Genomic DNA, 24,995 nt, shown 5'->3' on the forward strand with positions numbered 1-24,995 from the left:
TACTGCATAATAAGCAGTTCGATTCTGAATACACCAATCTCAAGTTTTATTTAAAAAACGAGTTACACCAGTTGATCCGAGGTCAATCTGCTTAAATGAAGTCACCGAACAATAAGTCAATTATGTGACGTAATAGCATAATAAAATTGAGAATGGAGATGGGGAATGTGTCAAAGAGACAACAACCCGACCATAGAACAGACAACAGCAGAAGGTCACCAACAGGCCTTCAATGCAGCGAGAAATCCCCGCACCCGGAGGCGTCCTTCAGTTGGCCCCTAAACAAATATATATACTAGTTCAGTGATAATGAACGCCATACTAAACTCCAAATTGTACACAAGAAACTAAAATTAACAAGAGGCTCTGAAGAGCCTGTGTCGCTCACCTGTATTTACTGATGCTTTGGAAATTATGTAAAATAAGGTTAAAATCATAATTAATAGTCTAAGATATTAGATATTATAATGATATCTAAGATAATAACATAAAACTGCAAAATTTTTGTAAAATTACTAACTCAGGGGCAGCAACCCAACAACGGGTCGTCGGATTTGTCTGAAATTTCAGGGCAGATAAATCTAAATCTGATGAACATTTTTGCCACCTGTCAGATTTGCTCTAAATGCTTTAGTTTCAGAGATATAAACCAAAAACTGCATTTTACCCCTATGTTCTATTTTTAGCCATGGCGGCCATCTTGGTTGGTTGGCGGGGTCATCGGACAAATTTTTTAAACTACATACCCTAATAATGATTATGGCCAAGTATGGTTAAATTTGTATCAGTAGTTTCAGAGAAGAAGATTTTTGTAAAAGATTACAAAAATTTACGAAAAATTGTTAAAAATTGATTATTAAGGGCAATAACTCCTAAAGGGGTCGACTGACAATTTTGGTCATGCAACTTATTTGTAGATCTTACTTTGCTGAACATTATTGCTGTTTACAGTTTATCTCTATCTATAATAATATTCAAGATAATAACCAAAAACTGCAAAATTTCCTTAAAATTACCAATTCAGGGGCAGCAACCCAACAACAGGTTGTCAGATTTGTCTGAAAATTTCAGGGCAGATAGATCTTGACCTGATAATCAGTTTTACCCTGTGTCAGATTTCCTCTAAATGCTTTGGTTTCAGAGATATAAGCCAAAATCTACATTTTACCCCTATGTTCTATTTTTAGCCATGGCGGCCATCTTGGTTGGTTGGCGGGGTCATCGGACACATTTTTTAAACTAGATACTTGAATGATGATTGTGTTTAAGTTTGGGTGCATTTGGCCCAGTAGTTTCAGAGGAGAAGATTTTTGTAAAAGTTTACGGACGACGGACGACGGACGACGGACGCAGGACGACGGACGACGGACGCCAAGTGATGAGAAAAGCTCACTTGACCCTTCGGGTCAGGTGAGCTAAAAATAATACAAGACCAACAAAGGCTAGAGGCTCCTGACTTGGGACAGGCGCAAAAATGCGGAAGTATGTCCAGTGAACGATGTTTTGTCGATATTGTCAACATCGCAATGTCTACTTTATCGTGTCATTATTGTATTTACATTGTATCCTATCTATATATATATGTTCTGTACCTTTGTGTTTACATCGTTCACATCGTATACATCGTGATGTTAACAATATCGTGTCAACATCGTGTTTATGTTGTATATATAGAGTCTATACCTTTTTGTTTACATCGTTCACATCGTATACATCGTGATGTTGACAATATTGTGTTTACATCGTTCACATCGTCAACATCGTATTAATGGTGTGTACCAAGTCTATACTTTTGTGTTTACATCGTTCACATCGTTTACATCGTGAAGTTGACAATATCGTGTAAACATCGTGTTTATGTTGTATGTAGAGTATATACCTTTCTGTTTACATCGTTCACATCGTATACATCGTATACATCGTGATGTTGACAATATCGTGTTTACATCGTTCACATCGTTAACATCGTATTAATGTTGTGTAACAAGTCTATACCTTTGTGTTTACATTGTTCACATCGTATACATCGCAATGTTAACAATATCGTGTCAACATCGTGTTTATGTTGTATATATAGTCTATACCTTTCTGTTTACATCGTTCACATAGTATACGTCGCAATGTTAACAATTTCGTGTCAAGATCGAGTTTATATTGTATACAAAGTCTATACCTTTGTGTTTACATCGTTCACATCGTATACATCGTGATGTTAACAATATCGTGTCAACATCGTGTTTATGTTGTATATATAGAGTCTATACCTTTTTGTTTACATCGTTCACATCGTATACATCGTGATGTTGACAATATTGTGTTCACATCGTTCACATCGTCAACATCGTTTTAATGGTGTGTACTAAGTCTATACTTTTGTGTTTACATCGTTCACATCGTTTACATCGTGAAGTTGACAATATCGTGTAAACATCGTGTTTATGTTGTATGTAGAGTCTATACCTTTCTGTTTACATCGTTCACATCGTATACATCGTATACATCGTGATGTTGACAATATCGTGTTTACATCGTTCACATCGTTAACATCGTATTAATGTTGTGTAACAAGTCTTTACCTTTGTGTTTACATTGTTCACATCGTATACATCGCAATGTTAACAATATCGTGTCAATATCGTGTTTATATTGTATACAAAGTCTATACCTTTGTGTTTACATCGTTCACATCGTATACATCGCAATGTTAACAATATCGTGTCAACATCGTGTTTATGTTGTATATATAGTCTATACCTTTCTGTTTACATCGTTCACATCGTATACATCGCAATGTTAACAATATCGTGTCAATATCGTGTTTATATTGTATACAAAGTCTATACCTTTGTGTTTACATCGTTCACATCGTATACATCGTGATGTTGACAATATCGTGTCAACATCGTGTTTATGTTGTATATAAAGTCTATACCTTTCTGTTTACATCGTTTACAACGGATAAACCCTAAGCCGGGAATGTCACATTATATACCCTATCTGAAACCCGAATTACACATATATTACTGATTATCCCTGCCAATTTGTTTTAAACCAATACCAGGTATTTTTTAAACATTGACCACGCAGTATATATATTCAGTACATGTTTATTATTTCTTATTATTTTGTGTAATTGTTTTAAATACAAGAAGTTTTCTATCTTCCTCGAATATTTTTTTCTTCTTCATTAATATTTTTCAATAAAGTTTATAGATTTCATGCAGATTGTTTGTATTTTTTCTGTATTTTTTTTAACAACAACAAATACTAAAAAAACCGATTTGATATTTTCCGCATATGTAAAGGATTTTATAATTTGCTGTGAAAATAATTCTATCATTTATGCAGTAATTTGTAATTGCACGTTAAGACATTACTTAAGTATTGAATGTGTAAATAGCGTGGTTTTGAATTAAAAACATATCATTGACGGATACACGTCATTATTTTCCCTCTGAGACTCTCTTACATTCTTTAAGTGTTCTGCATAGCTTAAGACTACGTCACATAGTAACGTTTGCTATGATGACGTTGTTGTTGTTCCAATTGGGGTAAAACATGTAGTATATATCCCGGCAGTTTCCTAAATATACACTGACATCTCCGTGTTGTTATCCAATAACAAAAATTGACACATTTGTATCCATAATATATCTTTAATAAATTGTAGTACATCGATGTAAACATTTTATTACATTTCAAACATTATAAATAATGTTGACACCATATCGTGCATACTACAATGCAAACGATGTAAACACGAACTTGATAATACACTGCATACATCGCGATGTTAACGATGTCAACGATGTAAACAAGAGTTGTTACAATGTAAACGATGTTGACAATATATCGTGTTAACATTGTTTATATCGCAATGTAAACGATGTAAACACTACATCGTTACTACATCGTATACATCGCGATGTATACGATGTAAACGATGTAAACAATATAAAACAGCTGTAATAATGTAAACGATGTTGACACAATATAGTGTTAACATTGTTGATATAGCGATGTAAACGATGTAAACACGATATCTTTACAACATTGTATACATCGCGATGTTAACGATGTCAACGATGTAAACAATATATAAGAGATCATACTATGTTAACGATGTTGACACGATATCGTGTTAACATTGGAAACATCGCGATGTCGACAATATTGTTTTAACATTGTGCACTGGACATGGATGAAAATGCGGCGGGGTTAAACATGTTTATGAGATCTCAACCCTCCCCCTATACCTCTAGCCAATGTAGAAAAGTAAACGCATAACAATACGCACATTAAAATTCAGTTCAAGAGAAGTCAGAGTCTGATGTCAGAAGATGTAACCAAAGAAAATAAACAAAATGACAATAATACATAAATAACAACAGACTACTAGTAGTTGTGACAATGACGGAAGAGAGAACGAAAGTCGTCTATAGTGAATTGTTTTAATCGACTTCGTTTGGCAAAAGTGAACGTAATCATAGGTCAATACATCTTTAAGTTTAACCATGTTAAAGTTCTTTTTACATCATAATTCAATTGTTTAATAAAGGCAACAGTAGTATACCGCTGAAATTCATAAATCGATTAAGAAAAAAAAAACAAATCGGGGTTAAAAACTAAAACATTGCACAGATTGCTCGCAAATCAAACATTTTTTTAGATCAGTGGCTGTCTGAATATATTTTGCGGGAAACAATAACTGCAGATAACAATAAAAATGGTATTATTGTTACCTGCAATTTCAATATGAAGTCGGGTCTCTGTCCAGTAATACATTTAATCAATTAGGCTCGGAAATAACAATAATTATTTCTTATTGTTACTTTTTGCGGGTAATCGTAGCTAGTGCCATTGTTTAATGTTTCCAGCAGTCTAACTATAGTTTTAACTTATATTAACCTAAATAAACGATTTATATCTGACAGATGATGTAAGAAAGATTTGTTTTAAATCATGTCGAAACCGAAGTACTGATTACTGAGCTGGTGATACACATTGGAACTGATAGTTCACCTGCAGCAGTATAGATCCAGTAAAAATGGAGTAAAAAATTAAAACAACACTCTATATATTTCACGCGAACAGTGAAAGCCAATGATGTACAAGAACCGAAACATTTGAATAGTTATATGACCAAGAAGGGCTAAAAATAAAAGCCAAATATATCAAAGACCAACTTGCGTATGTTTAATGAGAATAATAACTCATTATAGATACTAGGCTCTAAGTTGGTACATCAGACGGGCGTTTATTCTTCACGAGACTCGTCAGTGGCGCTCCAACCAAAACCCGATATATCTAATACGAAGAAGAGTTAAAAAAAAACAAATTCCAAAAAGATGTCCCAAATACGACTAAAAGTTAATATATGCCTTGGGGTAGACGTACCTTAGTGTTTTGAAATCTGGCGATTCAGTTGTACTTCCAGGCGTCCCACAGTGAACAATCCTCGTTCATTTCAACGACATAGAGGCTCATGCGACATCGGAGACAATGATATTCGCATTCCGCTGCCTGTGATCTAAAGGAAATAAACAACAAATACTGCTTGGAGCTACAAGAGATGCCTCAGAGCCTAAATAGCTCACCTGTCAAAATTTGAAGTAACAGGCAAAAACTCAAAAGACATAGCACTGGAATTCTTGATATCACTAAAAAAAACCTTTGAGTGAGCATCTAAAATACTTTACATCGGGGAAAACAATTGAGGATATATGCAAAACATCTTAGAAAACCCTTTGGTTGTCAAAACGAAATCCTGCCCTATATAGGTGAAATTACAGCCGTGCAAGGGACTTATTCGACCCATCCTAGAATATGTGAGCATTGAATGGGACCCTAATCAGACTTAGTTACAGGACAAAAAAGTAAACGTTCAAAATAGAGCAGCAAGATTCATAACTCAATAACAAACCAGGTAGTATGACAAGCATGAAAGCAGAACATTTATCTTTATAGTATACAACGATTCAAAAGACCAAAAATTTATGAACCGTTAGACATAGTAGCTGAGAAGCTTACATAATACAAACTTTATGTTGATCATTAAATTATGAGGAGGTTAGTGTCAATTGTCACATCTGTAAGACAGAAATGTACTCCTTACAATAGTGATTATATTGCCCAAATAAATTTGATCCTATACTCATTGTAAATGACAATCTGAATGCACAACGAAAATGTGACAAAATAAACTGATCAAGAAAATGAAGCAGTGTTTTTTTAGCAAATCTCTAAAGAGTTAATTGGGCTCAATGACAAGTGGACATTTCTACCCATAGGCTACATATGGATTGTATTGCTCATCTACATTCTGAAAGATTAAGCTTTACTCAATACTTGACATAACCACTAGATTAACATCCTTGTTTTGTATTCTGTGATTTCCAATACAGGCTGTACTAAGCAATCAGCAAATATCTAAGACAGCTAAAAACAACTACTGACCCATATGCACCGTGCATTATGAAACAAGAGTGCACACGCTGAAATGTCTCGCCTTCTTTACAAATCATTGATATTATGTTGATAGTCCTAAATATAAAGCTTTATTACAACTGTCACATAAACTTAACAATAACCAAGTAAACTAAACATTGACCAATGAACCATGAAAATGAGGTCAAGGTCAGATGAACCATGCTAGGCAGCCATGTTCAGCTAACAATTCTTCCATACAACAAATATAGTTGACCTATTGCTTATAGTTTAAGAAAAACAGACCAAAACACAAAAACTTAACACTGAGCAAGGAACCTTGAAAATGAGGTCAAGGTCAAATAAAACCTGCATGACTGACATATAGATCATAAAATATTTCCATACACCAAATATAGTTGAACTATTGCATATAGTATTAGAAAAAAAGACCAAAACTCAAAAACTTAACTTTGACCACTGAACCATGAAAATGAGGTCAAGGTCAGATGACACCTGCCAGCTAGACATGTACACCTTACAATCATTCCATACACCAAATATAGTAGACCTATTGCATACAGTATAAGAAAAACAGACCAAAACACAAAAACTTAACTATAACCACTGAACCATGAAAATGAGATCAAGGTCAGATGACACCTGCCAGTTGGACATGTACACCTTATAGTCCTTCCATACGCCGAATTTACTAGACCTATTGCTTATAGTATCAGAGATAAGGACTTGACCACCAAAACTTAACCTTGTTCACTGATCCATGAAATGAGGTCAAGTGAAAACTGTCTGACGTGCATGAGGACCTTGCAAGGTACGCACATACCAAATATAGTTATCCTATTACTTATAATAAGAAAGAATTTAACATTACAAAAAATCTTAACTTTTTTTTCAAGTAGTCACTGAACCATGAAAATGAGGTCAAGGACATTGGACATGTGACTGATGGAAACTTCATAACATGAGGCATCCATATACAAAGTATGAAGCATCCAGATGTTCCACCTTCTAAAATATAAAGCTTTTAAGAACTTAGCTAACGCCGCCGCTGCCGGATCACTATCCCTATGTCGAGCTTTCTGCGACAAATGTCGCAGGCTCAACAACAAAAACTGTTCAATTAATCTTAACTATACTGATCTCAAATAGCTATAAAAGTGTCATTAATGCTAGTAGGCCAGTGAAAGAAGATGGTAACAATTGAAACTGTGTTAATAACCTAGATAAGTTGAAACTAAAGTATCATATTTCTAAGGTCATACGAATGGGGTAGTAATTTTTCAATTGCTGTGTGATATGCATCAATATTTGCAAGTTCTAGCTTTCACATCATCATTGGTGAAATTTTCAAAATAACTAACAATTAAATGTGATGTCAATTAAACATTGCCAAACTTTAGCTTTCATATAATCCTTTTAGGATCAACTCCAAACCTCAACAATGACAATGAACCAACTTTTGAAACTATTTTAAAGTAAAGGGGAAAACACCATTACGCTTTTACATAAAATAGACATCCAAAACCAGTTTTTCAATACTTTATTTTCTCAGAAATGATGATTATCATTTGGAACTTTTCAAGTCAGCATTTTATATCATATAATTTACATATTAAATCATATTATATTATACAATTATATACATACTGTGCATAGCTAACAATATTTTCCATCTGAACACATAGAAGCAATATCATATATAATACCTATTAATTCAAATTGCTATAAATACAATATTTGAGAATAGACCACAGTTTTTATTTTATCAAAAATTTCCTTAGATGAAATACTTGTTGATATAAAAATAGGAAGATTTGTTTATTAAGCCATAGTATTCCAAGTCTGTAATACCATTAATAATATTAAAAAAAATATTGATAGTTAGAGCTGCAGATGACGACTATTTTCCAGTATATATTTTGTGAGAAATATAAAGTAAACTTACAGGTTTTTACAATACTTTGCAGCTTTTTTTGTTCATAAAAAGTCTTTCCAAAATATGTTAAATTATCAGCAGAATGATAATTTGTATGCTCTTTAAATATTAAGCCAATATTCCAATATTCCTAATTAATTATTTATATCAAAATTAATAATGAAGCTTTCTAAGGAAGACACCCATGTGGATTAGCTTTTGTGTGATGAAATGATAAGAATAATGTTTGCTTTATAACCTTGTAAAACGTTTAGTCACATTTTAAATTCTTATAATAATTCTAAATCATGATATATTAAAATTAACAATTTATACTGTTTTAAAAAAAGATTCAGTAAAAAAAGAACAATTTTTACTTGTATGACCCTAACTAAAAATCTAACCCAAATTTTACTTACATGAGCCTAAAATGTGTGGGATTTTCATTTCCCTCAATGATTCTTTAAAGTTGAAAACTAAATTTTACAACCTGGACGGGGTTGCACAAATGCTGATTTACATTATTTTGTTACCGACTAATTAAAACTAAAAATTTAAATGATACTCAACATTAATTTACATTTGTGTATCCCAGTCTTGAAATAAAACCATATAAAATAAAACATATAAAAATTTACATACAATAATAATTAAATTATTTTTGGCACAAGATAACATAAAAATCCAAGATTGAATTACAGCTGTGCATCAGGTTAAATATTTCATTTGTTTCTTTAATAACAATAAAACAATTAAATATGTTTAAAAACACTCGTAGATTCACTTACTTCTTATAACTGATTCAGTTTGTTTCTCTGATTTCCATACCATTAAATCATTTATAACTTGAAATAGTAACAGACCAACTGTTTGCATGACAAGGCTACATCTTTAGTTCTTACGAAACCCAAAACTTACAAAGAATTTTTTTTCTTCAGGCATGATAAGTCATTGCCAGAAACTTTAATAAATTTTTGTTTTATGTTTTATCATTGCCCCATTCCGATACTTATTTTTCCTTTTCAAAATTGTCATGCAGTTAACTTGTAGTCATGAATTCAGAAAAAAGATTATCATCTGTTAATATTGAACTTCAGACATTGCAGAGTATTTGACTAGATTAGTTAATTTGCATAATGTTCTCGTTCTCACGATTGCCAAGTCTAAATAATATTGCATAGTACTACTGAACAAATAAATTTCAAAATGAAACATATTTCACTTTATAAATAGTTAATTTGTTATTCATAGCATTATCTACTTTCAAAATACTCATTGCTAACTATAACTTTTTGTAAAGGACCCCCTAAACAATTGATGAAATTTTATGTCTTGATAAATTAAAAATTTCCTATAATCAAGGTCACAGTAATGTCATTTTGTCAAGTGCCTAAATAAAATAATCTATTCCTCCTCAAAGTGTAGGCAACATAAAAATATCAAAATTGCATCAAATCGAAATCAAATATCTAAGGTGACATATATCTGTCAAATTAGATTCATGAATAAAATTTCGACACTAAAAACCATCCTTATGTAATATGAGTTTTTGCCACTTAACTCGCACACAAAATCACTTCTTTTAAGTATAAACTGATACTTATTTTGTTTTACAGTAAACAATTTTCTAATCTTTTATACTAGTAATATAAAATCTAATCATCACTTTCCATTTCTGCGAGAACAGTAAAAAGTGAAAATCACATACCAATACATAAACATCTAAAAACCTTTCGAAGATCATAGCTCTCTCTTCATATGAAAATAAAATTACTGTTAATATCAAAATGATTAGGAAAACAGATGAACACATATATATTTCTTAAAAACGTCTATAAAAATGAAAAACCATATGCAACAACAAATAACATTTGATTGAAATTAATAAGACTTTCCTGAAGTCAAACTCTTTAACAAGAATTTTGATCTTTTTAAGTTGTTTTGTTATTCCAGAAACATAACATAAATGTCAAATAATAACACATTTTGTTCCCATTTAACATGGCATTGATAACTGCAATTGTTGTTATGTTTTTTGAAAGGTATGACCTTCTCAGCACTAAGTTTAAATGAAAAAGAAATTCCTTAAGCATCTGATGGCATATTAATTATTTATTTAATGTTTTCAGCATTATTTCTCTTTTTTTGTATAATGGCATATTGATCAGTGATATTTAAGGAAATACAAAAATTACCATGATTAACCACCCACCCTTAACAAAAATAGGACACTCTCTAACACATATTTGTTGATGAATTGTTTTTTTTTCTACTTTTAAAAATGACATAAGTAAGATGCTAACTCCTATATGATGGTAAAGTGATATGAAAAGGAAGATTTTATATTGCAGACTTAGGCTTATTTCCAAAACTTTGATTTTTTTCTGTACAATGAACTTGTGTAGGTATTAATTAATAAACCTTAAAGTTTTATGCAGCTGAAATTTGCTAAGGATACACAATACCATGGAAAATCGTGTTTAAAGTACTTTTGCTGTGTATAATGCATGATTATTATGATTTGTTTGTTGTTAAAGAAATGTGTGCACCAGTTGAAATGTTGATCTAAATACGCATAGGCTAGAATACCAATTTTTGATCTTTCATGCATTTGAAGGTCAAACCCCTAAAAAGGAAGGTATGTCAATGTGCCTTTCACATGAATGATGCTGGTTTATAATGGAACCATCCTACATACAAGTTTGAGGTTGTTTTTTAACAGGAAAAATATGAACAACTAAAAACGTAACTGAAACATTTGACTACATTCATATTATAACAATAAACTATATAAGATGTAGTACTGATCCCATAGAAAATGAAAGACTTAAAAAAATACAAAATATATTATTTAATATAAAATATCTTCTAACATAAAAAATTCCCAAAACTTACATACATAACATCATAACATACTATAATTGTATTAAATGTAATTTGCATACAGGGTACAATTCTAAAGCAACTGCTGTACTAATATGAAAAAGCCATTATCAATTTGCATCCTCTTTGCCATTATCAACTTTATACAGAATGCTGAATATGAATTCAAAACTTGTATAGATTCAAAACTAATAATGTGCTATGCAAAAAACGTAAAATGTTCATAATGTAACAATCATACCATAAGAAATACGATGTATCTGATTTTGTTTGCCATTTCTTGAATATGTTTTTTAAAACCTGAAATTTTGTGCAGAAATGAAATAAATTACAAATGGAAAAGCAATGAACTCAGATAATATCTGTTCCTTTTAATTTTTTTTCTCTTCTCTATGGGGAATATTATGAACTCTGTTTGGTGAGCTTATACTATTATACTTAAAGATGAACACATCCATTATTCTGGAAAAACCAGTAAACACTACCCACTCATACATTCTAACACAATATTTTTAGTCTGACTAAAATCCACATTTCAAAAAACCATTGTTAACTTCTCCATTTTAAGAATTCAAAGCTATTGTATTGGATAGCAAATGCATGTTTATCCAATAGTACCAGTAAAATTGAATTTGCATATTGTTGGTTTTCCTAAACAAGGCTCCATTTCACATAGTTCTGCTCGACAGAAATGCTTTTTCACTTCAAATATTGTATCATTTAACACTAGTAGTCAAATGAATCATTTACACAAATATATCACCTCGTGATAAATCAACCAGACTGGACTAAGAAGAAAATGTCTTGACATTTTGTCACCAAGTTATATCACAGTTTATTGCATCAATTGTTTCTGTTATCATTACACATAGGCCATTCCAACATTGGAGGGACCTTCCATATTTGTAATCACATTACACATAGGCCATTCCAACATTGGAGGGACCTTCCATGTGTGTAATCACATTACACATAGGCCATTCCAACATTGGAGGGACCTTCCATATTTGTAATCACATTACCAAGTCTATCTGGAAACTGTTGTGCTCTAGTCAAACTGTCAGCTTCTAAACTTTCATTAATCTGAAGAAAATATCAAATATATTAATATTGATGTATAAGGACTTTACTCCCAAAGTGTTAATTCTCTTAAAATATTGCATTGGATATTCTCTTTGAATAAAAAACACAAACTTTAAAATGTAAACTAAACAAAAGTTTCAAAGTCTATAGACCATGACTAAGAGGGCATGGCCAAATAATCTGCATCCCAATGAAATGTGCCAATGCTAATACAACTGAATACCAAATATCATTGACCTTAAACTAACCTAACCACAAACTTTAAGAATTGTTTAAACTAAGGCTGCTAGAAATAACAGACCTAAATCTCATCTCTGTGACTTTCCTGAGGGGAGAGAAAAAACTGTTAAAAGCTTAAGAGGAAGTTGCTGGCTATTTGAATTTTTTTAATAGAACATCCTTGAATTAGCTTATTTTTTGTCATTCTTAAAAAACTTATCAAGATATTTTAAAATGGAAAAATGTATTTTCAAAATAATGGTGTGCTTTACTGAACTTTCTAAACAACTTAATCCTGGCTAAAACCTTACCATCCAACAGTCATAACAGAGAAAATTCTGGAATTTTAAGTGATTTATGTAACTTACCTCATTACTGTATTTCTGTACATAGCTATACAATTCAAACAATGCATTGTCTTTGGTAAAGTAATTTGTGCTCATCTGTAAAAATATAAAAAAAATAGTCAACTCAAAACATAATGTTATATGTACATACATATCCAGGAAAATAATATGAAATTTGATATAAAGATTTGTATTTATAAACGGAAAGATTCATATATGTCATCAATGTACCTAAAACAAGAATAGTTTTACATAGGAATCTCTTGTATACATACATGATTACAGAGATATATTGAAAGTGCAATCACTGTTATTGTGTCATTCCAGAAACCATTTCACACTTAATACCTTTTGTTCCTATTTTATTGATATTAGAATTATCATGTGCCGCAAATTGCAACGCTTACAAAAGCTCCACGTTGACAAAATATATTGCGATATATAAAATTGAGAATGGAAATGGGGAATGTATCAAAGAGATAACAACCCGACCAAAGAGCAATAATATTTATATAAAACATACCCTAGACACTTCAGCTAGATGGGCATTGAGATCCTGGTCACTCACTGCAGGCATTCTCTGTATGTCCTCAAAATACTTTGAAACAGATTTCTTGAACACTGGAATATCTTTGGCAAATAGTAATTTATTTGACGGGGAATCCTAAAAAAAATTGAAAGTCTGATTAAATCCACTACACATGTATTCAACATATCCACTGAAGAAGAATACACCTATTAGAAATTTCCACAGCATCAACAGAAAAATGTATTTAGGTTGCACTTTGTAAATACAGCTGTTTCTCAAACCACGCCTCTTTTGGGGAGATATATAATATTCATAGATATGTTAATTTGTTAACGTACTGCTTCCCAGATATGTTCTCTGTGTTTCATCTCATAGAGACATCACTTGGGAATGTAACCAGTATAGAAAAACATGGTAGCGCCTAAATTTTAATTCTTAGGAGGGCCAAAAATGGAGGTAAGGGTAGTATAGAATTTTAGTATAAGTTTAAACTTTCCGAAGTTCAGGGCATATAAATGTTGAAAATATGCCGCACAGCCCTATATTTTGACCTTTGAATAAAATAGTAGTGCATATAAACTTTCCGTTCTGGGATACTATTTTTCACGAAACTTCATAGTAAAAGTGTCACAGTTTTAGCCGCAAAGGGAGTTCCTATGGGAAATTGCATTGTCTATATTTACAAAATTGCAACCTTTAACTGACTCGAAACTATTTTTTATTGTGTTTGATAATATAAACTGTAAAATTTAACAGTATTCTAAAGAATAATTTAAAACCATGTGTGTCAGTACAACACAAATGCTCTTGCCTGCACCCCTAGAGTGAAAAGTCAAGTCAACTGGAACAAAAACCAAACTCAATCTCAAAGTCATCAATAAGGTAGGTACCAAATATAGGATAAAAATCAGCAAACATTACAAAAAAAGTTAAGACAAGTATTGTATGCATGTTTTTTTTTAAGGTCCAAGTGCAATAATTTAAAAAAAAAAATCAACCTGAACAAAATACAAACTCCATCTGTATATGTCATCTTTATACACCAACGTATCAAAAATCAGATCACTTTCAGCAGGCATAAAGAAAACAAATATCAGAATGACAAACATGCCACCACGGTTTAAACTTCATGTCCCAGCCATCATAGTGATAAGGGCATAAAAAATATCAACTATCATTTAATTTTAATTATCATTAAGTTTTTGAATACCTTACCTTACTCAAATTCTGATCCGATGTTGAGCAACTATCCATAAAACATTGAGCTACCACAGACAGGCATGAATCTACTATATTGGTCTTGTGGATATCAAATACAAAGTCTGGATTCTTGATAATATTCACCCAGAATCTTAGCAATAAACTGAAAAATAAATATAAATAGTACATGTAATCCATTATAAAAATGCCCAAAATCTTACTAACTGTTTCTAGGAATCAGTTTAAGAAATCAATAATTTCTCGACACACAGAATCTTTTATTTTTTCAATGGTTTATGGTACAAGGATATAGATGTCTGTTTATAAAGATATTGATTTTTGTTTATAAATAGAAACACTCTCAACAGAATAAGAAGTGTCTCCTGTTATACCAGCATTAATTTCATTACTAGGTCAGTTGTTCAGAAGTCATTATAATGGCAGGTTCCAAAATATTTGGACAATCCTTTTCTTTCTTTTGCCACTTTCAATAATATTAAACAGTTTCTATATTATAATGTTGCCTATCACTTCATCTCAGGCCCGGGGTTATCAAACTGATTATTTCTTGATCTGTTATATTATGTTGTCCCATCCCTTATCCTCTAATCCTTGGGTTATGATTCCAAGCTTATATATTTTTAAATGTTTGCCATTTCTGTATCAGAAAACTTAAGTCACATCCCATGACCCATAACCTTATTATTCTGATACTGACCTATTACATTTCCATGTGTATGCTACTTCTGGATCTGTAATATTGTGTTGTTTGGCTGCGTCGTCCAAGAAATCAAACAAATATTTTATCACAGGAAGCATATTTGGACTAGCAGTCAACACAGTTTTAATAAAATCATCAATATACTGTTTCAGAGTACCCTGAAAAATAAAAAATGTTTTTTTAACTGCACTGTGAAAATGTTTATCATACAGAATGTTCATTTTCCATGGTGGGTGTCTACTGTAAAAGCAATATCTCTAAAACATCAAAACCTTCATTTTGTTTTCATTGTTATTGGTTATCTTCATTACAGAACAAATTTTTGAACAAAAGCATTTTAAAATGCCACAAAGTTTTGATTTTTTTTTACAAAACATAAACGGTCAAGCTAAAAAAAACATACAGTGTTTGGAATTTAGTAGTTTGCACAATTTTAATGTTTTTGTTGTAGTTGTTATTCTTATGTATATAACTTGCTCTTTGCTCCCACACAAGAAATGTTAATTTTTTTCTTTGCTTGCACATAAAAAAATATTTTTTCTTTGCTTGCATATGAGAAATTATTTTTTCTCTATCAGTTGCAAAGGTAACTCAAACTCTTCCTATATCTATTGCAATTTTGGTAACAGCATAAAGTCTTCAAAACTAAATTTTATTTAGTAACTCAATAAAAGCATGACAAAGATCCAATCAGCATATGGTACTTACCTTTGTAGCTAACAATCTAGTAAGATATATCTCTGAACTAAGGCCTTTGGTCTGTGCATCATCAGGTTGTTTCACCTATAATTATAAACAGAAAAATGGAGGCAATGTATAGATATAAAAAAAAATAACTTCAATTGTACAAATGTTGGTTTTTTTTTCAATTGATAATTTTTGTAAACAATACATAGAAATAATGGAAATATAAAGCTAGTTTATGTGCCTTTTAAGTTGTGGCAATGGACATTTGAGCGATTAAAAGAGGACGTTTAAACGCCAAAATTTTATGGGACATTTGAGCGAAAATAAAAAATAAGCATAGGACATTTGAGCGAAGAAAATTTAAGAATGATGAAGGAGTATCTTTTCCGTTCGCCAGATATAATCTGTTACCCTTGCTCACCACGGGGAGGTCAGAGTAAGATTTTGAGCAGGATATAGTTAATAAAATGTAAAGCTTATAAAGCACAAAGTTAAAACATCTTTTAATGGTAAAAAATACAAAGCATTGTCTGTGATATTATTAAGTCAGTTCGAGCTTGAAATTTATATCCTAGGCTTCTGACATAAAAATTCCTCGTTATTTCCTGCTGGTAGTACCGTGAATGAAAGTCCAGGAGATTATGTTCCTTTTCCTTGTCTGTTCGGCTATGAGGTTTGATTGGTAAGTAGAGATCAACTCAGGACTACACCACCATTAACTAGCCAGAACCGGTTGAATAACTTGGGTGTAAAATCAAATAAAATATATTTATTTTAAAAACTCGGCTCTATTTTTTTTTTTTTTTAAATATTTTCTTAACTAATATAAAAGTATCGCAAGAAATTTCACTCAAACATCCTATTTGAATATCCAGGAAAGGTTAATATTCAGGCGCTAAAATTCCCTACAATGTTGGTGCTCAAATGACCCTATGTGCATTTTTTTAATTTTGGCTCAAATGTCCTATGCCCTTTAGTTGATGATACAAATTATTGATTCTAAAAATCCTGATGGATTACAAAATGTCAAAGATAGTTGAAAGTTTTAGAAGTGAATAACATTAACAAAAATACAGAAACTGAAACGAATCTAGTTGGAAAACCTTTCCATTGAAATTTTAAGATAAATTTGTATATTGATTTTTGAAATTGATAAAAAATATAATAACAAAGATATCCAAGGTAAATTCAACAAGAATGTGTCCATAGTACATGGATGCCCCACTCGCACTATCATTTTCTATGTTCAGTGGACCGTGGAATTGGGGTCAAAACTCTAATTTGGCATTAAAATTAGAAAGATCATATCATAGGGAACATGTGTACTAAGTTTCAAGTTGATTGGACTTCAACTTCATCAAAAACTACCTTGAGCAAAAAATTTTAACCTGAAGCGGGACAGATGGACGGACGGAGGAAGGGACGCACTGACCGAAAAACATAATGCCCCTCTTCTATCATAGGTGGGGCATAAAAAGGGGAAGTGCAGAAAAACTGACAAAATCAAATGCTCAACTATATCAACCAACGAATTGACTGAAAAACAACTGTCATATTCCTGACTTGGTACAGGAATTTTACGAAGGAAGAGTATCCCTTAGGTTCAACAACAGCTAATTGTTAGTTATCCTGATAATTTAGAGAACAAACCAATAATTTTTTAAGCAATTTTCTTTTTACAAGTGGTTTTTTTCAAGAGCTTTCCGAAATATATTTGGTTTATGAAATTTGAATTACTCAATCAAATCCATATAAATGTAACATAATTACCATATCAAGTGGTTTCATCTCAGCATTTTCTATTTTAACATTAAATTATTTATTAAAAAAGCTTCTGTAACAATCTTAAGGTAATAATAATTAGTTAACAACAGCACAAAAAGGTGGTAATCCTTCTTAGATTTATTGTTGCTTGTTTAATTAGACAGTATCAAATGAAATTTTAAAATGTGCAAACATTGACATACCTGAAGTTTAATTTTTTTCTTTGTAAATATAATTATTTAAAACACTATCTTACTCTTCAAATATAATTCAGAAACATATTACAATTACTATGATTTGAGTGGAGATTAATCGAGGAAAACAGTGTTTACATACAGGGGGAGATAATTCAAACTGGTTATTGCTGTAAATCAATCAAATTTTCATTATTTTGTAAGTAGCAATAAAATAAGAATGGTTCCTTTATTTGTCTTTAATTTTTTTAGTTACTGAAAACAACAGAATAAAAAACGTCCCTCAAAAAGTAATAATTTCTACAGACAAGCTTTTATTTTGATAGCCAAAAGACGATTCCACTCTATATAAAATTCTAATATTTAGAATCCAGTATCTATTGAAAATAAGTGTGTTGACTTATATTTTTTCAATTTGAATTTTTGAGTTAGGGTTGTTCCATTTAAACATACACAATGACAGGCACTTTGAAATTGGATAACCACCTATATAGAATCAATTTCATACTTCCCTTTCCTTTACCAAATAGTATATGACACAAAGCTACATTCCCTGGGTCCTATGTATGTTTTGAAGGAACAGCCCATATGAATTTTTTTTCTGTTCAGGATCTTTTAATAGATATCACAACTGTATAGATATTAGTGTTTATCCACTTTCATAAATTTGAACACTTACAAGAAACTGATTAACATACAAATAGTTTATATGTAGGTAAGTGTATAATGTCAAGCTGCACAGGTCAACTTAGCCCCTTTCTATCAAAAAGAAATTGTTAGTTTCTTGTACATTAAGTAATACCCTTGTACAAAGAGTTTAACACAGATCATTTACCTCATTTTCAGTTTGTTATACAAAATACTAACTACTGTGGATTCTTTTATTTTTGAGGGTTCTTACTTTCATTGATCAAGGAAAAATTGTTTATTCATTGATATTTGATTTTTTTTGGTGGTTTTGCCAAATTTTGCATAAAAGCCAATAGATAATTGGCACTTTGTTGAATATCTTAATTCGTGGCTAATAAATATTCCCATGAAACCCACGAAAAATTTGTAAACCACAAACTTTATTGAATCTACAGTAATACTGATTTAGTATAATATTCTCATTTTTGTACCTACCAGATGCCAGTACTTGGTACCAACTTCACTGTCAGTGCGTGTGATAGGGACGGCCTCTCGGTTGTAAAATCCTGAGGAATGAACAGATCCTGTTAATAAATAATTGTTAGGATGTATATACAAAGGTTAATACCACACCATCTATGAAGGTTAATTAATGAAAGTTCTATGTAAATTAATAACCAGATATAAAAAATAGTGATATCTTTTCTTAATTCATCAATTTAAAGAATGTTTTTGGAATATTCAGTGTCAAATAAGGAAATATCCAAATTTAAAATTTCAATGTTTAAAATGTTAATTTCATAAACTTTTTTGTTTTTTTTTTAGAATCGTAGTTTTATTTTTATTTCTCTTCAAATAATACACTGAGATGTCATAAACAAGTAGAACTGTGAGCAGTTGCTCTTTATTGATTGCTAAGCTTTAAGTAATCGGTAAACAGGCAGTTGAAGGGTAATAGATATGAAAATGCTTCTCACAGTAAAGCATGTTAACATGAAGCCTAATAACAAATATCAAGAAGTTCTTATTTGTAGTTCCCTAGAAAATTAAGCCAAACATTTCATATATGGTCATTTTGAGTTAGAATATTTAAGTATTCAGTAAACAGAAAGATGATAAACAATGAATCTGAAACAGCATCACACAGTAAAGCATGTTCACATGAAGTCTGATAATAAATATCTCTCATTTAAAGGAAGGACAAACAGAAAGTCAGGGGAAAAACAGTACACCCCCTCCCTCAGAGCCAGGGTATACAAACATATTTTTGTGATTAATCAGAAACAAATGAAGACAAGTTGATCTAATCCAAATCCCAAGTTAACCTAATGTTAGTTTTTTATCAAGTCAAAAAAGTTTAAAATGATTTACTTTTTGTACTACCACCATATATTAATGATACACCTGTAAGTAAATTTAAGACAAATGAGTAGATGATGTAAGGAAGTTATATCTTTATGAGTGATAAGATGATGAACATTTACATTAAAGAAAGGCCAATACAGTACATATACAAAAATGCAATTTAATATTGTTCACAAAATAAAAAAGAAAAACATTACATGAAATAACACATATTTAGATAAATGTGGCAAAATTTTAAAATAAACTTCTATATTAAAGCAGGAATTCAGAGAGAAACACATACAACCTATCTATCAAAAATTTAATCTTATATTCTGAAAAACAGTGTTTGTTTTTGTAGCATCACCATCATCGATTTACTTCATGACAGAATAAAATCAAAATAATTTCTATAAAGATTATACATTCTTCTGTTTGCTTGTACAGTAATATGTGCATCTTCAGGAACAAAATTCAATTGTTGCAATTTAGTATAAATTTTACATTATTGTCACTATGATTGAAACCTTACTACTAAATATCCACAACACAAATATAAAAATAGGAAGATGTGGAATGATTGTCAAATGGACAACTATCCATAAGAGACTAAAAGACGTGGATGTGAGCTTTATAAAATTCTTCATAAAATACAAGCATGTCTTACCATTAGGAGATCTAGGCAAAGTTCGACACTTCTGGTATTGTGTTAGCACCACATCAGCACCATTTGAAAGTTTATAATCTTTAAGCATATTTAACTGTTTCCAACCATTTTCCTTCCACTTTATATTATCTTCATCTTGTAAAGTTTTGTTTTCATTTACCCAATCTAAAAATTTACATGTATCAATTAAAATGTTTTGTTTTCATTTAATCAATCTAAAAATTCACATGTACCAATCAAAATAAGCAATTGTATAAATAGCCCCTTAAAATAAATAATATATGATATATAATAATCTTATAAATCAGAATAGCCAGGATATATTTTTCTATGGTACATTTACATTATATTGGATATTATTTATTTAATAAATGCTGCAGGCACATTATATTTTTTTCTTAACCTTACCCCAAAAAAAGGACAAAAGGAATCACCTAAAGTGTTGCCTGCCTATAAACATAATTAATGTCTTACCCAGATCCAAATCTTCTCCTGCTGGTCTGGTAGAGTATGGAATGTTACGGTAAATTACATCCAACATTTTATCTTTCGCCTGAGTAATGGTATCACAGTCTAGACAGCGACATTTGTATTTCTTCCCTTCATATTCTACATTTAATGTCTACAAGTAGGCAAAACATTTTTTTTAATAATTGCTATGCATATTAGCTTAAAATTGCACTGTTATAAAGTACTATTTTTCTATTTTCAGTTTGTTCAGTTGATTGTTTTAATTGCACAAAGTAGAATGTGTCTCTCAACACCATGTCCCACTTGTACTATCCTATCTATATGTTCAGTGAACATTGAAATCTGGGTCAAAACACTAATTTGCCAAGTTTTTTTTAAATTTCAAATTTATGTGTACTGAGTTTCAAGTAAATGTGAAAACTTCATGGTAGGCTACCATATACCAAAACTTTTAACCCAACAGCATGGACTGACGGCTGAATGGATGCAGACCACAAAACAAAAGGCCCCCATCCTAGAAGTATTAAATAAGTAACTTCTTGCTTGAAACTCATCTCAATCCAAATTAGAATTAGATATTTCCAAATAATATACCAACACTACAAAATCCAGTATCATCCTTTGCTAAGCATAGACTAGATATTTCACCCACAGCTGTGGAAAAAACAGCAACAATATTAAACAATGAGATTCTTGTGATTAAAATGAGTACAAAATGTACAATATTCCTTAGATCTACAGGTCTATTCAATGCTTACTATGGTAACAGGTTCCAGTCTGTTTTCTGTCCTTAGTAACCTGTCTTCAGACAAAGAGTACCTTGCATCACCTGTGACAGCATCTACTGGACCTTTCACTACTTGGAATTTTATTGCTTGGTACAACAAATACAAAGAGGAACCAGTCGACTCCTGATAATTTAAAGAAGCTTTATGTATATTTCACAATTTTGATAAGTTGACAGAGATAAATTTGTACGAGAATGGTCCTGAACCTAAATATTTGGAAACAGACAGTTATAATATATGTATCAATCGTATATTGTAAGAATGTAGTATCTTGATATTTACAACACTTATACTATCTAAATGTACAATTTATTTTATTTCAATGAAAAATAATACAAACAAGAAATGATTGTAACAGGATGCTGTTACGAAGTCTCCCAAACGAAGCTCCCATAATTCGTAATTCCCAGGGTCGCCTGACATTGGGCAACGTCCAGTGAAAATTGGTTTAGTCCAGTAAAGTTATATGCATTAGTGATGCCTGGGGACTAACCTTGTATATCATTCAAATCATCTTGGCATGACAAACGTGAATATATATGGTTTAGGGGTGGGGATCTCAACCATTTACAAGATACTAGAATATTGGGGGTGGGAAGGAACCCCTGGGGACTGGCCCTATACGTCATTCAAATGTTCATTACATGACGAACAGGAATATATATGGTTTAGGGGTGGCGATCTCAACCATTTACAAGATATTAGAACATTGGGGGTGGGGGGAACCCCTGGGGACTGACCGTATACGTGATTCAAATGTTCGAGACATGACAAATAGGAATATATATGGTTTAGGGGTGGGGATCTCAACCATTTACAAGATTTTAGAACTTTCTCAAATGGCAGGGGGTCGGGATGACCCCTGGGGACTAACCCTGTCTATCATTCAAACCATCTTCGCATGACAAACCAGAATATATATAGTTTAGAGGTGGGGATCTTGACCACTTAGAAGATATTAGAACTTTCTTAAATGGCAGGGGGTGGGGGTGACCCCTGGAGACTAACCCTGTATTTCATTTGATGTGCTTTATCATGACAAACCAAAATATATATGGTTTAGGGGTGGGGATCTCGACCATTTACAAGATATTAGAACTTTCTCAAATGGCAAGGGGTGGGGGTGACCGCTGGAGACTAACCCTGTATAACATTTGATGTGCTTTATCATGACAAACCAGAATATATATGGTTTAGGGGTGGGGATCTCGACCATTTACAAGATATTAGAACTTTCTCAAATGGCAGGGGGTCGGGATGACCCCTGGGGACTTACCCTGTATATCATTCAAACCATCTCAGCATGACAAACCAGAATATATATGGTTTAGGGGTGGGGATCTTGACCACTTAGAAGATATTAGAACTTTCTTAAATGGCAGGGGGTGGGGGTGACCCCTGGGGGCTTACCCTGTATAACATTTGATGTGCTTTATCATGACAAACCAGAATATATATGGTTTAGGGGTGGGGATCTCGACCATTTACAAGATATTAGAACTTTCTAAAATGGCAGGGGGTGGGGATGACCCCTGGGGACTAACCCTGTATATCATTCAAACCATCTTAGCATAACAAACCAGAATATATATGGTTTAGGGGTGGGGATCTTGACCACTTTCAAGATATTAGAACTTTCTTAAATGGCAGGGGGTAGGTGTAACCCCTGGGGACTAACCCTGTATTTCATTTGATGTGCTTTATCATGACAAACCAGAATATATATGGTTTAGGGGTGGGGATCTCGACCATTTACAAGATATATTAGAACTTTCTCAAATGGCAACGGATCGGGATGACCCCTGGGGACTAACCCTGTATATCATTCAAACCATCTTCGCATGACAAACCAGAATATATATGGTTTAGGGGTGGGGATCTTGACAACTTAGAAGATATTAGAACTTTCTTAAATGGCAGGGGGTGGGGGTGACCCCTGGGGACTAACCCTGTATTACATTTGATGTGCTTTATCATGACAAACCAGAATATATATGGTTTAGGGGTGGGGATCTCGACCATTTACAAGATATTAGAACTTTCTCAAATGACAGGGGGTGGGGATGACCCCTGGGGACTAACCCTGTATATCATTCAAACCATCTTAGCATGACAAACCAGAATATATATGGTTTAGGGGTGGGGATCTTGACCACTTACAAGGTATTAGAACTTTCTTAAATGGCAGGGGGTGGGGGTGACCCCTGGGGACTAAACCTGTATTTCATTTAATGGGCTTTATCATTTAGAACATTTTCAATTAAAAAGTTTGTGTCTATCATGAACGGTTTTGAATTTATAATCATTTGAAAATTTTAAAAAATAAAATCCCATAGGGTTCTATAGTAAAACCCTCTTTTCTTTTTGCCCCTCAAAGTACCCCTTTATAAACCCCATTGCAAAAACAAAACCCTGATTGCACCACTAGACATGTTAGTCTAACATATTGTGAAACCCTAAGTTAATCCGACAAGGGGTTTTGGAGAACGGGTGCGGACAAGTTCAAATTTAAAAGCGGCGGAAGAAGAAGAAGGAGAAGAAGAAGAAGAAGAAGAAGAAGAATAATAATAAGAACTGAGCAAAAACAATAAGTCTTCCCAAACTTCGTTTGGGAGACTTAATAAGAAATATTTACCAAATAAAAAAATAAACATACCTCTAAATTTTTATACATACAAAGAGCTAACCAATTAGCCAGCAGTTTTTCTACCACTGATTCTGTCCTGAAATATAATGAATAAACATTGAGAAATCTATTATATTTTCAGTATATTGTCTTCTTCACTGTAGAGCAGAAAGAACAGAATGCAAGACAGGTGACAGATGAATTTTTATTTACAAGACTTGGTGCAGATTTCTACTCATATTTAATTCCATTAAGCATGCCCACAATTGGCATAGCAGGTAGAAATGATTTATCAAGCTAGAATGCAATGTTAAGTATTTATAATTACCTCCTCAGCATCAATTTTGGATGTTTTCCTTCCACTGACTTCTCTACCAACTCTTTTAATAATGACTTGATAATTCTATAAATTCAAATCAATACAATTTTCTTAAAATATACTTAATACTAAATACTAAACACATCTTATTATTTGGGTTA

General features: G+C 32.0%; 1 protein-coding gene across 14 annotated transcripts in view; it reads right to left on the minus strand.

Moving 5' to 3' along the window:
- The window catches only part of LOC127720527 (plexin-B-like), a 259,946-nt gene that overhangs the window by 106,235 nt on the left and 128,716 nt on the right, over positions 1–24,995 (minus strand). For 10 of the 14 annotated variants that reach the window (XM_052227218.1, XM_052227207.1, XM_052227126.1 and 7 more), the window contains 12 exons: positions 24,844–24,918; positions 24,546–24,612; positions 21,860–22,012; positions 21,105–21,252; positions 20,631–20,795; positions 19,115–19,203; positions 16,053–16,127; positions 15,342–15,502; positions 14,639–14,786; positions 13,418–13,558; positions 12,916–12,990; positions 7,971–12,328 (listed from right to left, as the gene is read on the minus strand). In XM_052227218.1, coding sequence (XP_052083178.1) covers positions 12,212–12,328; positions 12,916–12,990; positions 13,418–13,558; positions 14,639–14,786; positions 15,342–15,502; positions 16,053–16,127; positions 19,115–19,203; positions 20,631–20,795; positions 21,105–21,252; positions 21,860–22,012; positions 24,546–24,612; positions 24,844–24,918 — 1,414 coding nt within the window. In that variant the 3' untranslated portion in view covers positions 7,971–12,211. Of the gene's footprint in view, positions 1–7,970; positions 12,329–12,915; positions 12,991–13,417; positions 13,559–14,638; positions 14,787–15,341; positions 15,503–16,052; positions 16,128–19,114; positions 19,204–20,630; positions 20,796–21,104; positions 21,253–21,859; positions 22,013–24,545; positions 24,613–24,843; positions 24,919–24,995 lie in introns of those variants that run through there. The other 4 variants (XM_052227172.1, XM_052227185.1, XM_052227179.1 and 1 more) reach the window with 4 other exon arrangements.

Source organism: Mytilus californianus, unplaced genomic scaffold (assembly GCF_021869535.1).
Source record: "Mytilus californianus isolate M0D057914Y unplaced genomic scaffold, xbMytCali1.0.p SCAF_1, whole genome shotgun sequence".
NCBI classification, from domain to species: Eukaryota; Metazoa; Mollusca; class Bivalvia; order Mytilida; family Mytilidae; genus Mytilus; species Mytilus californianus.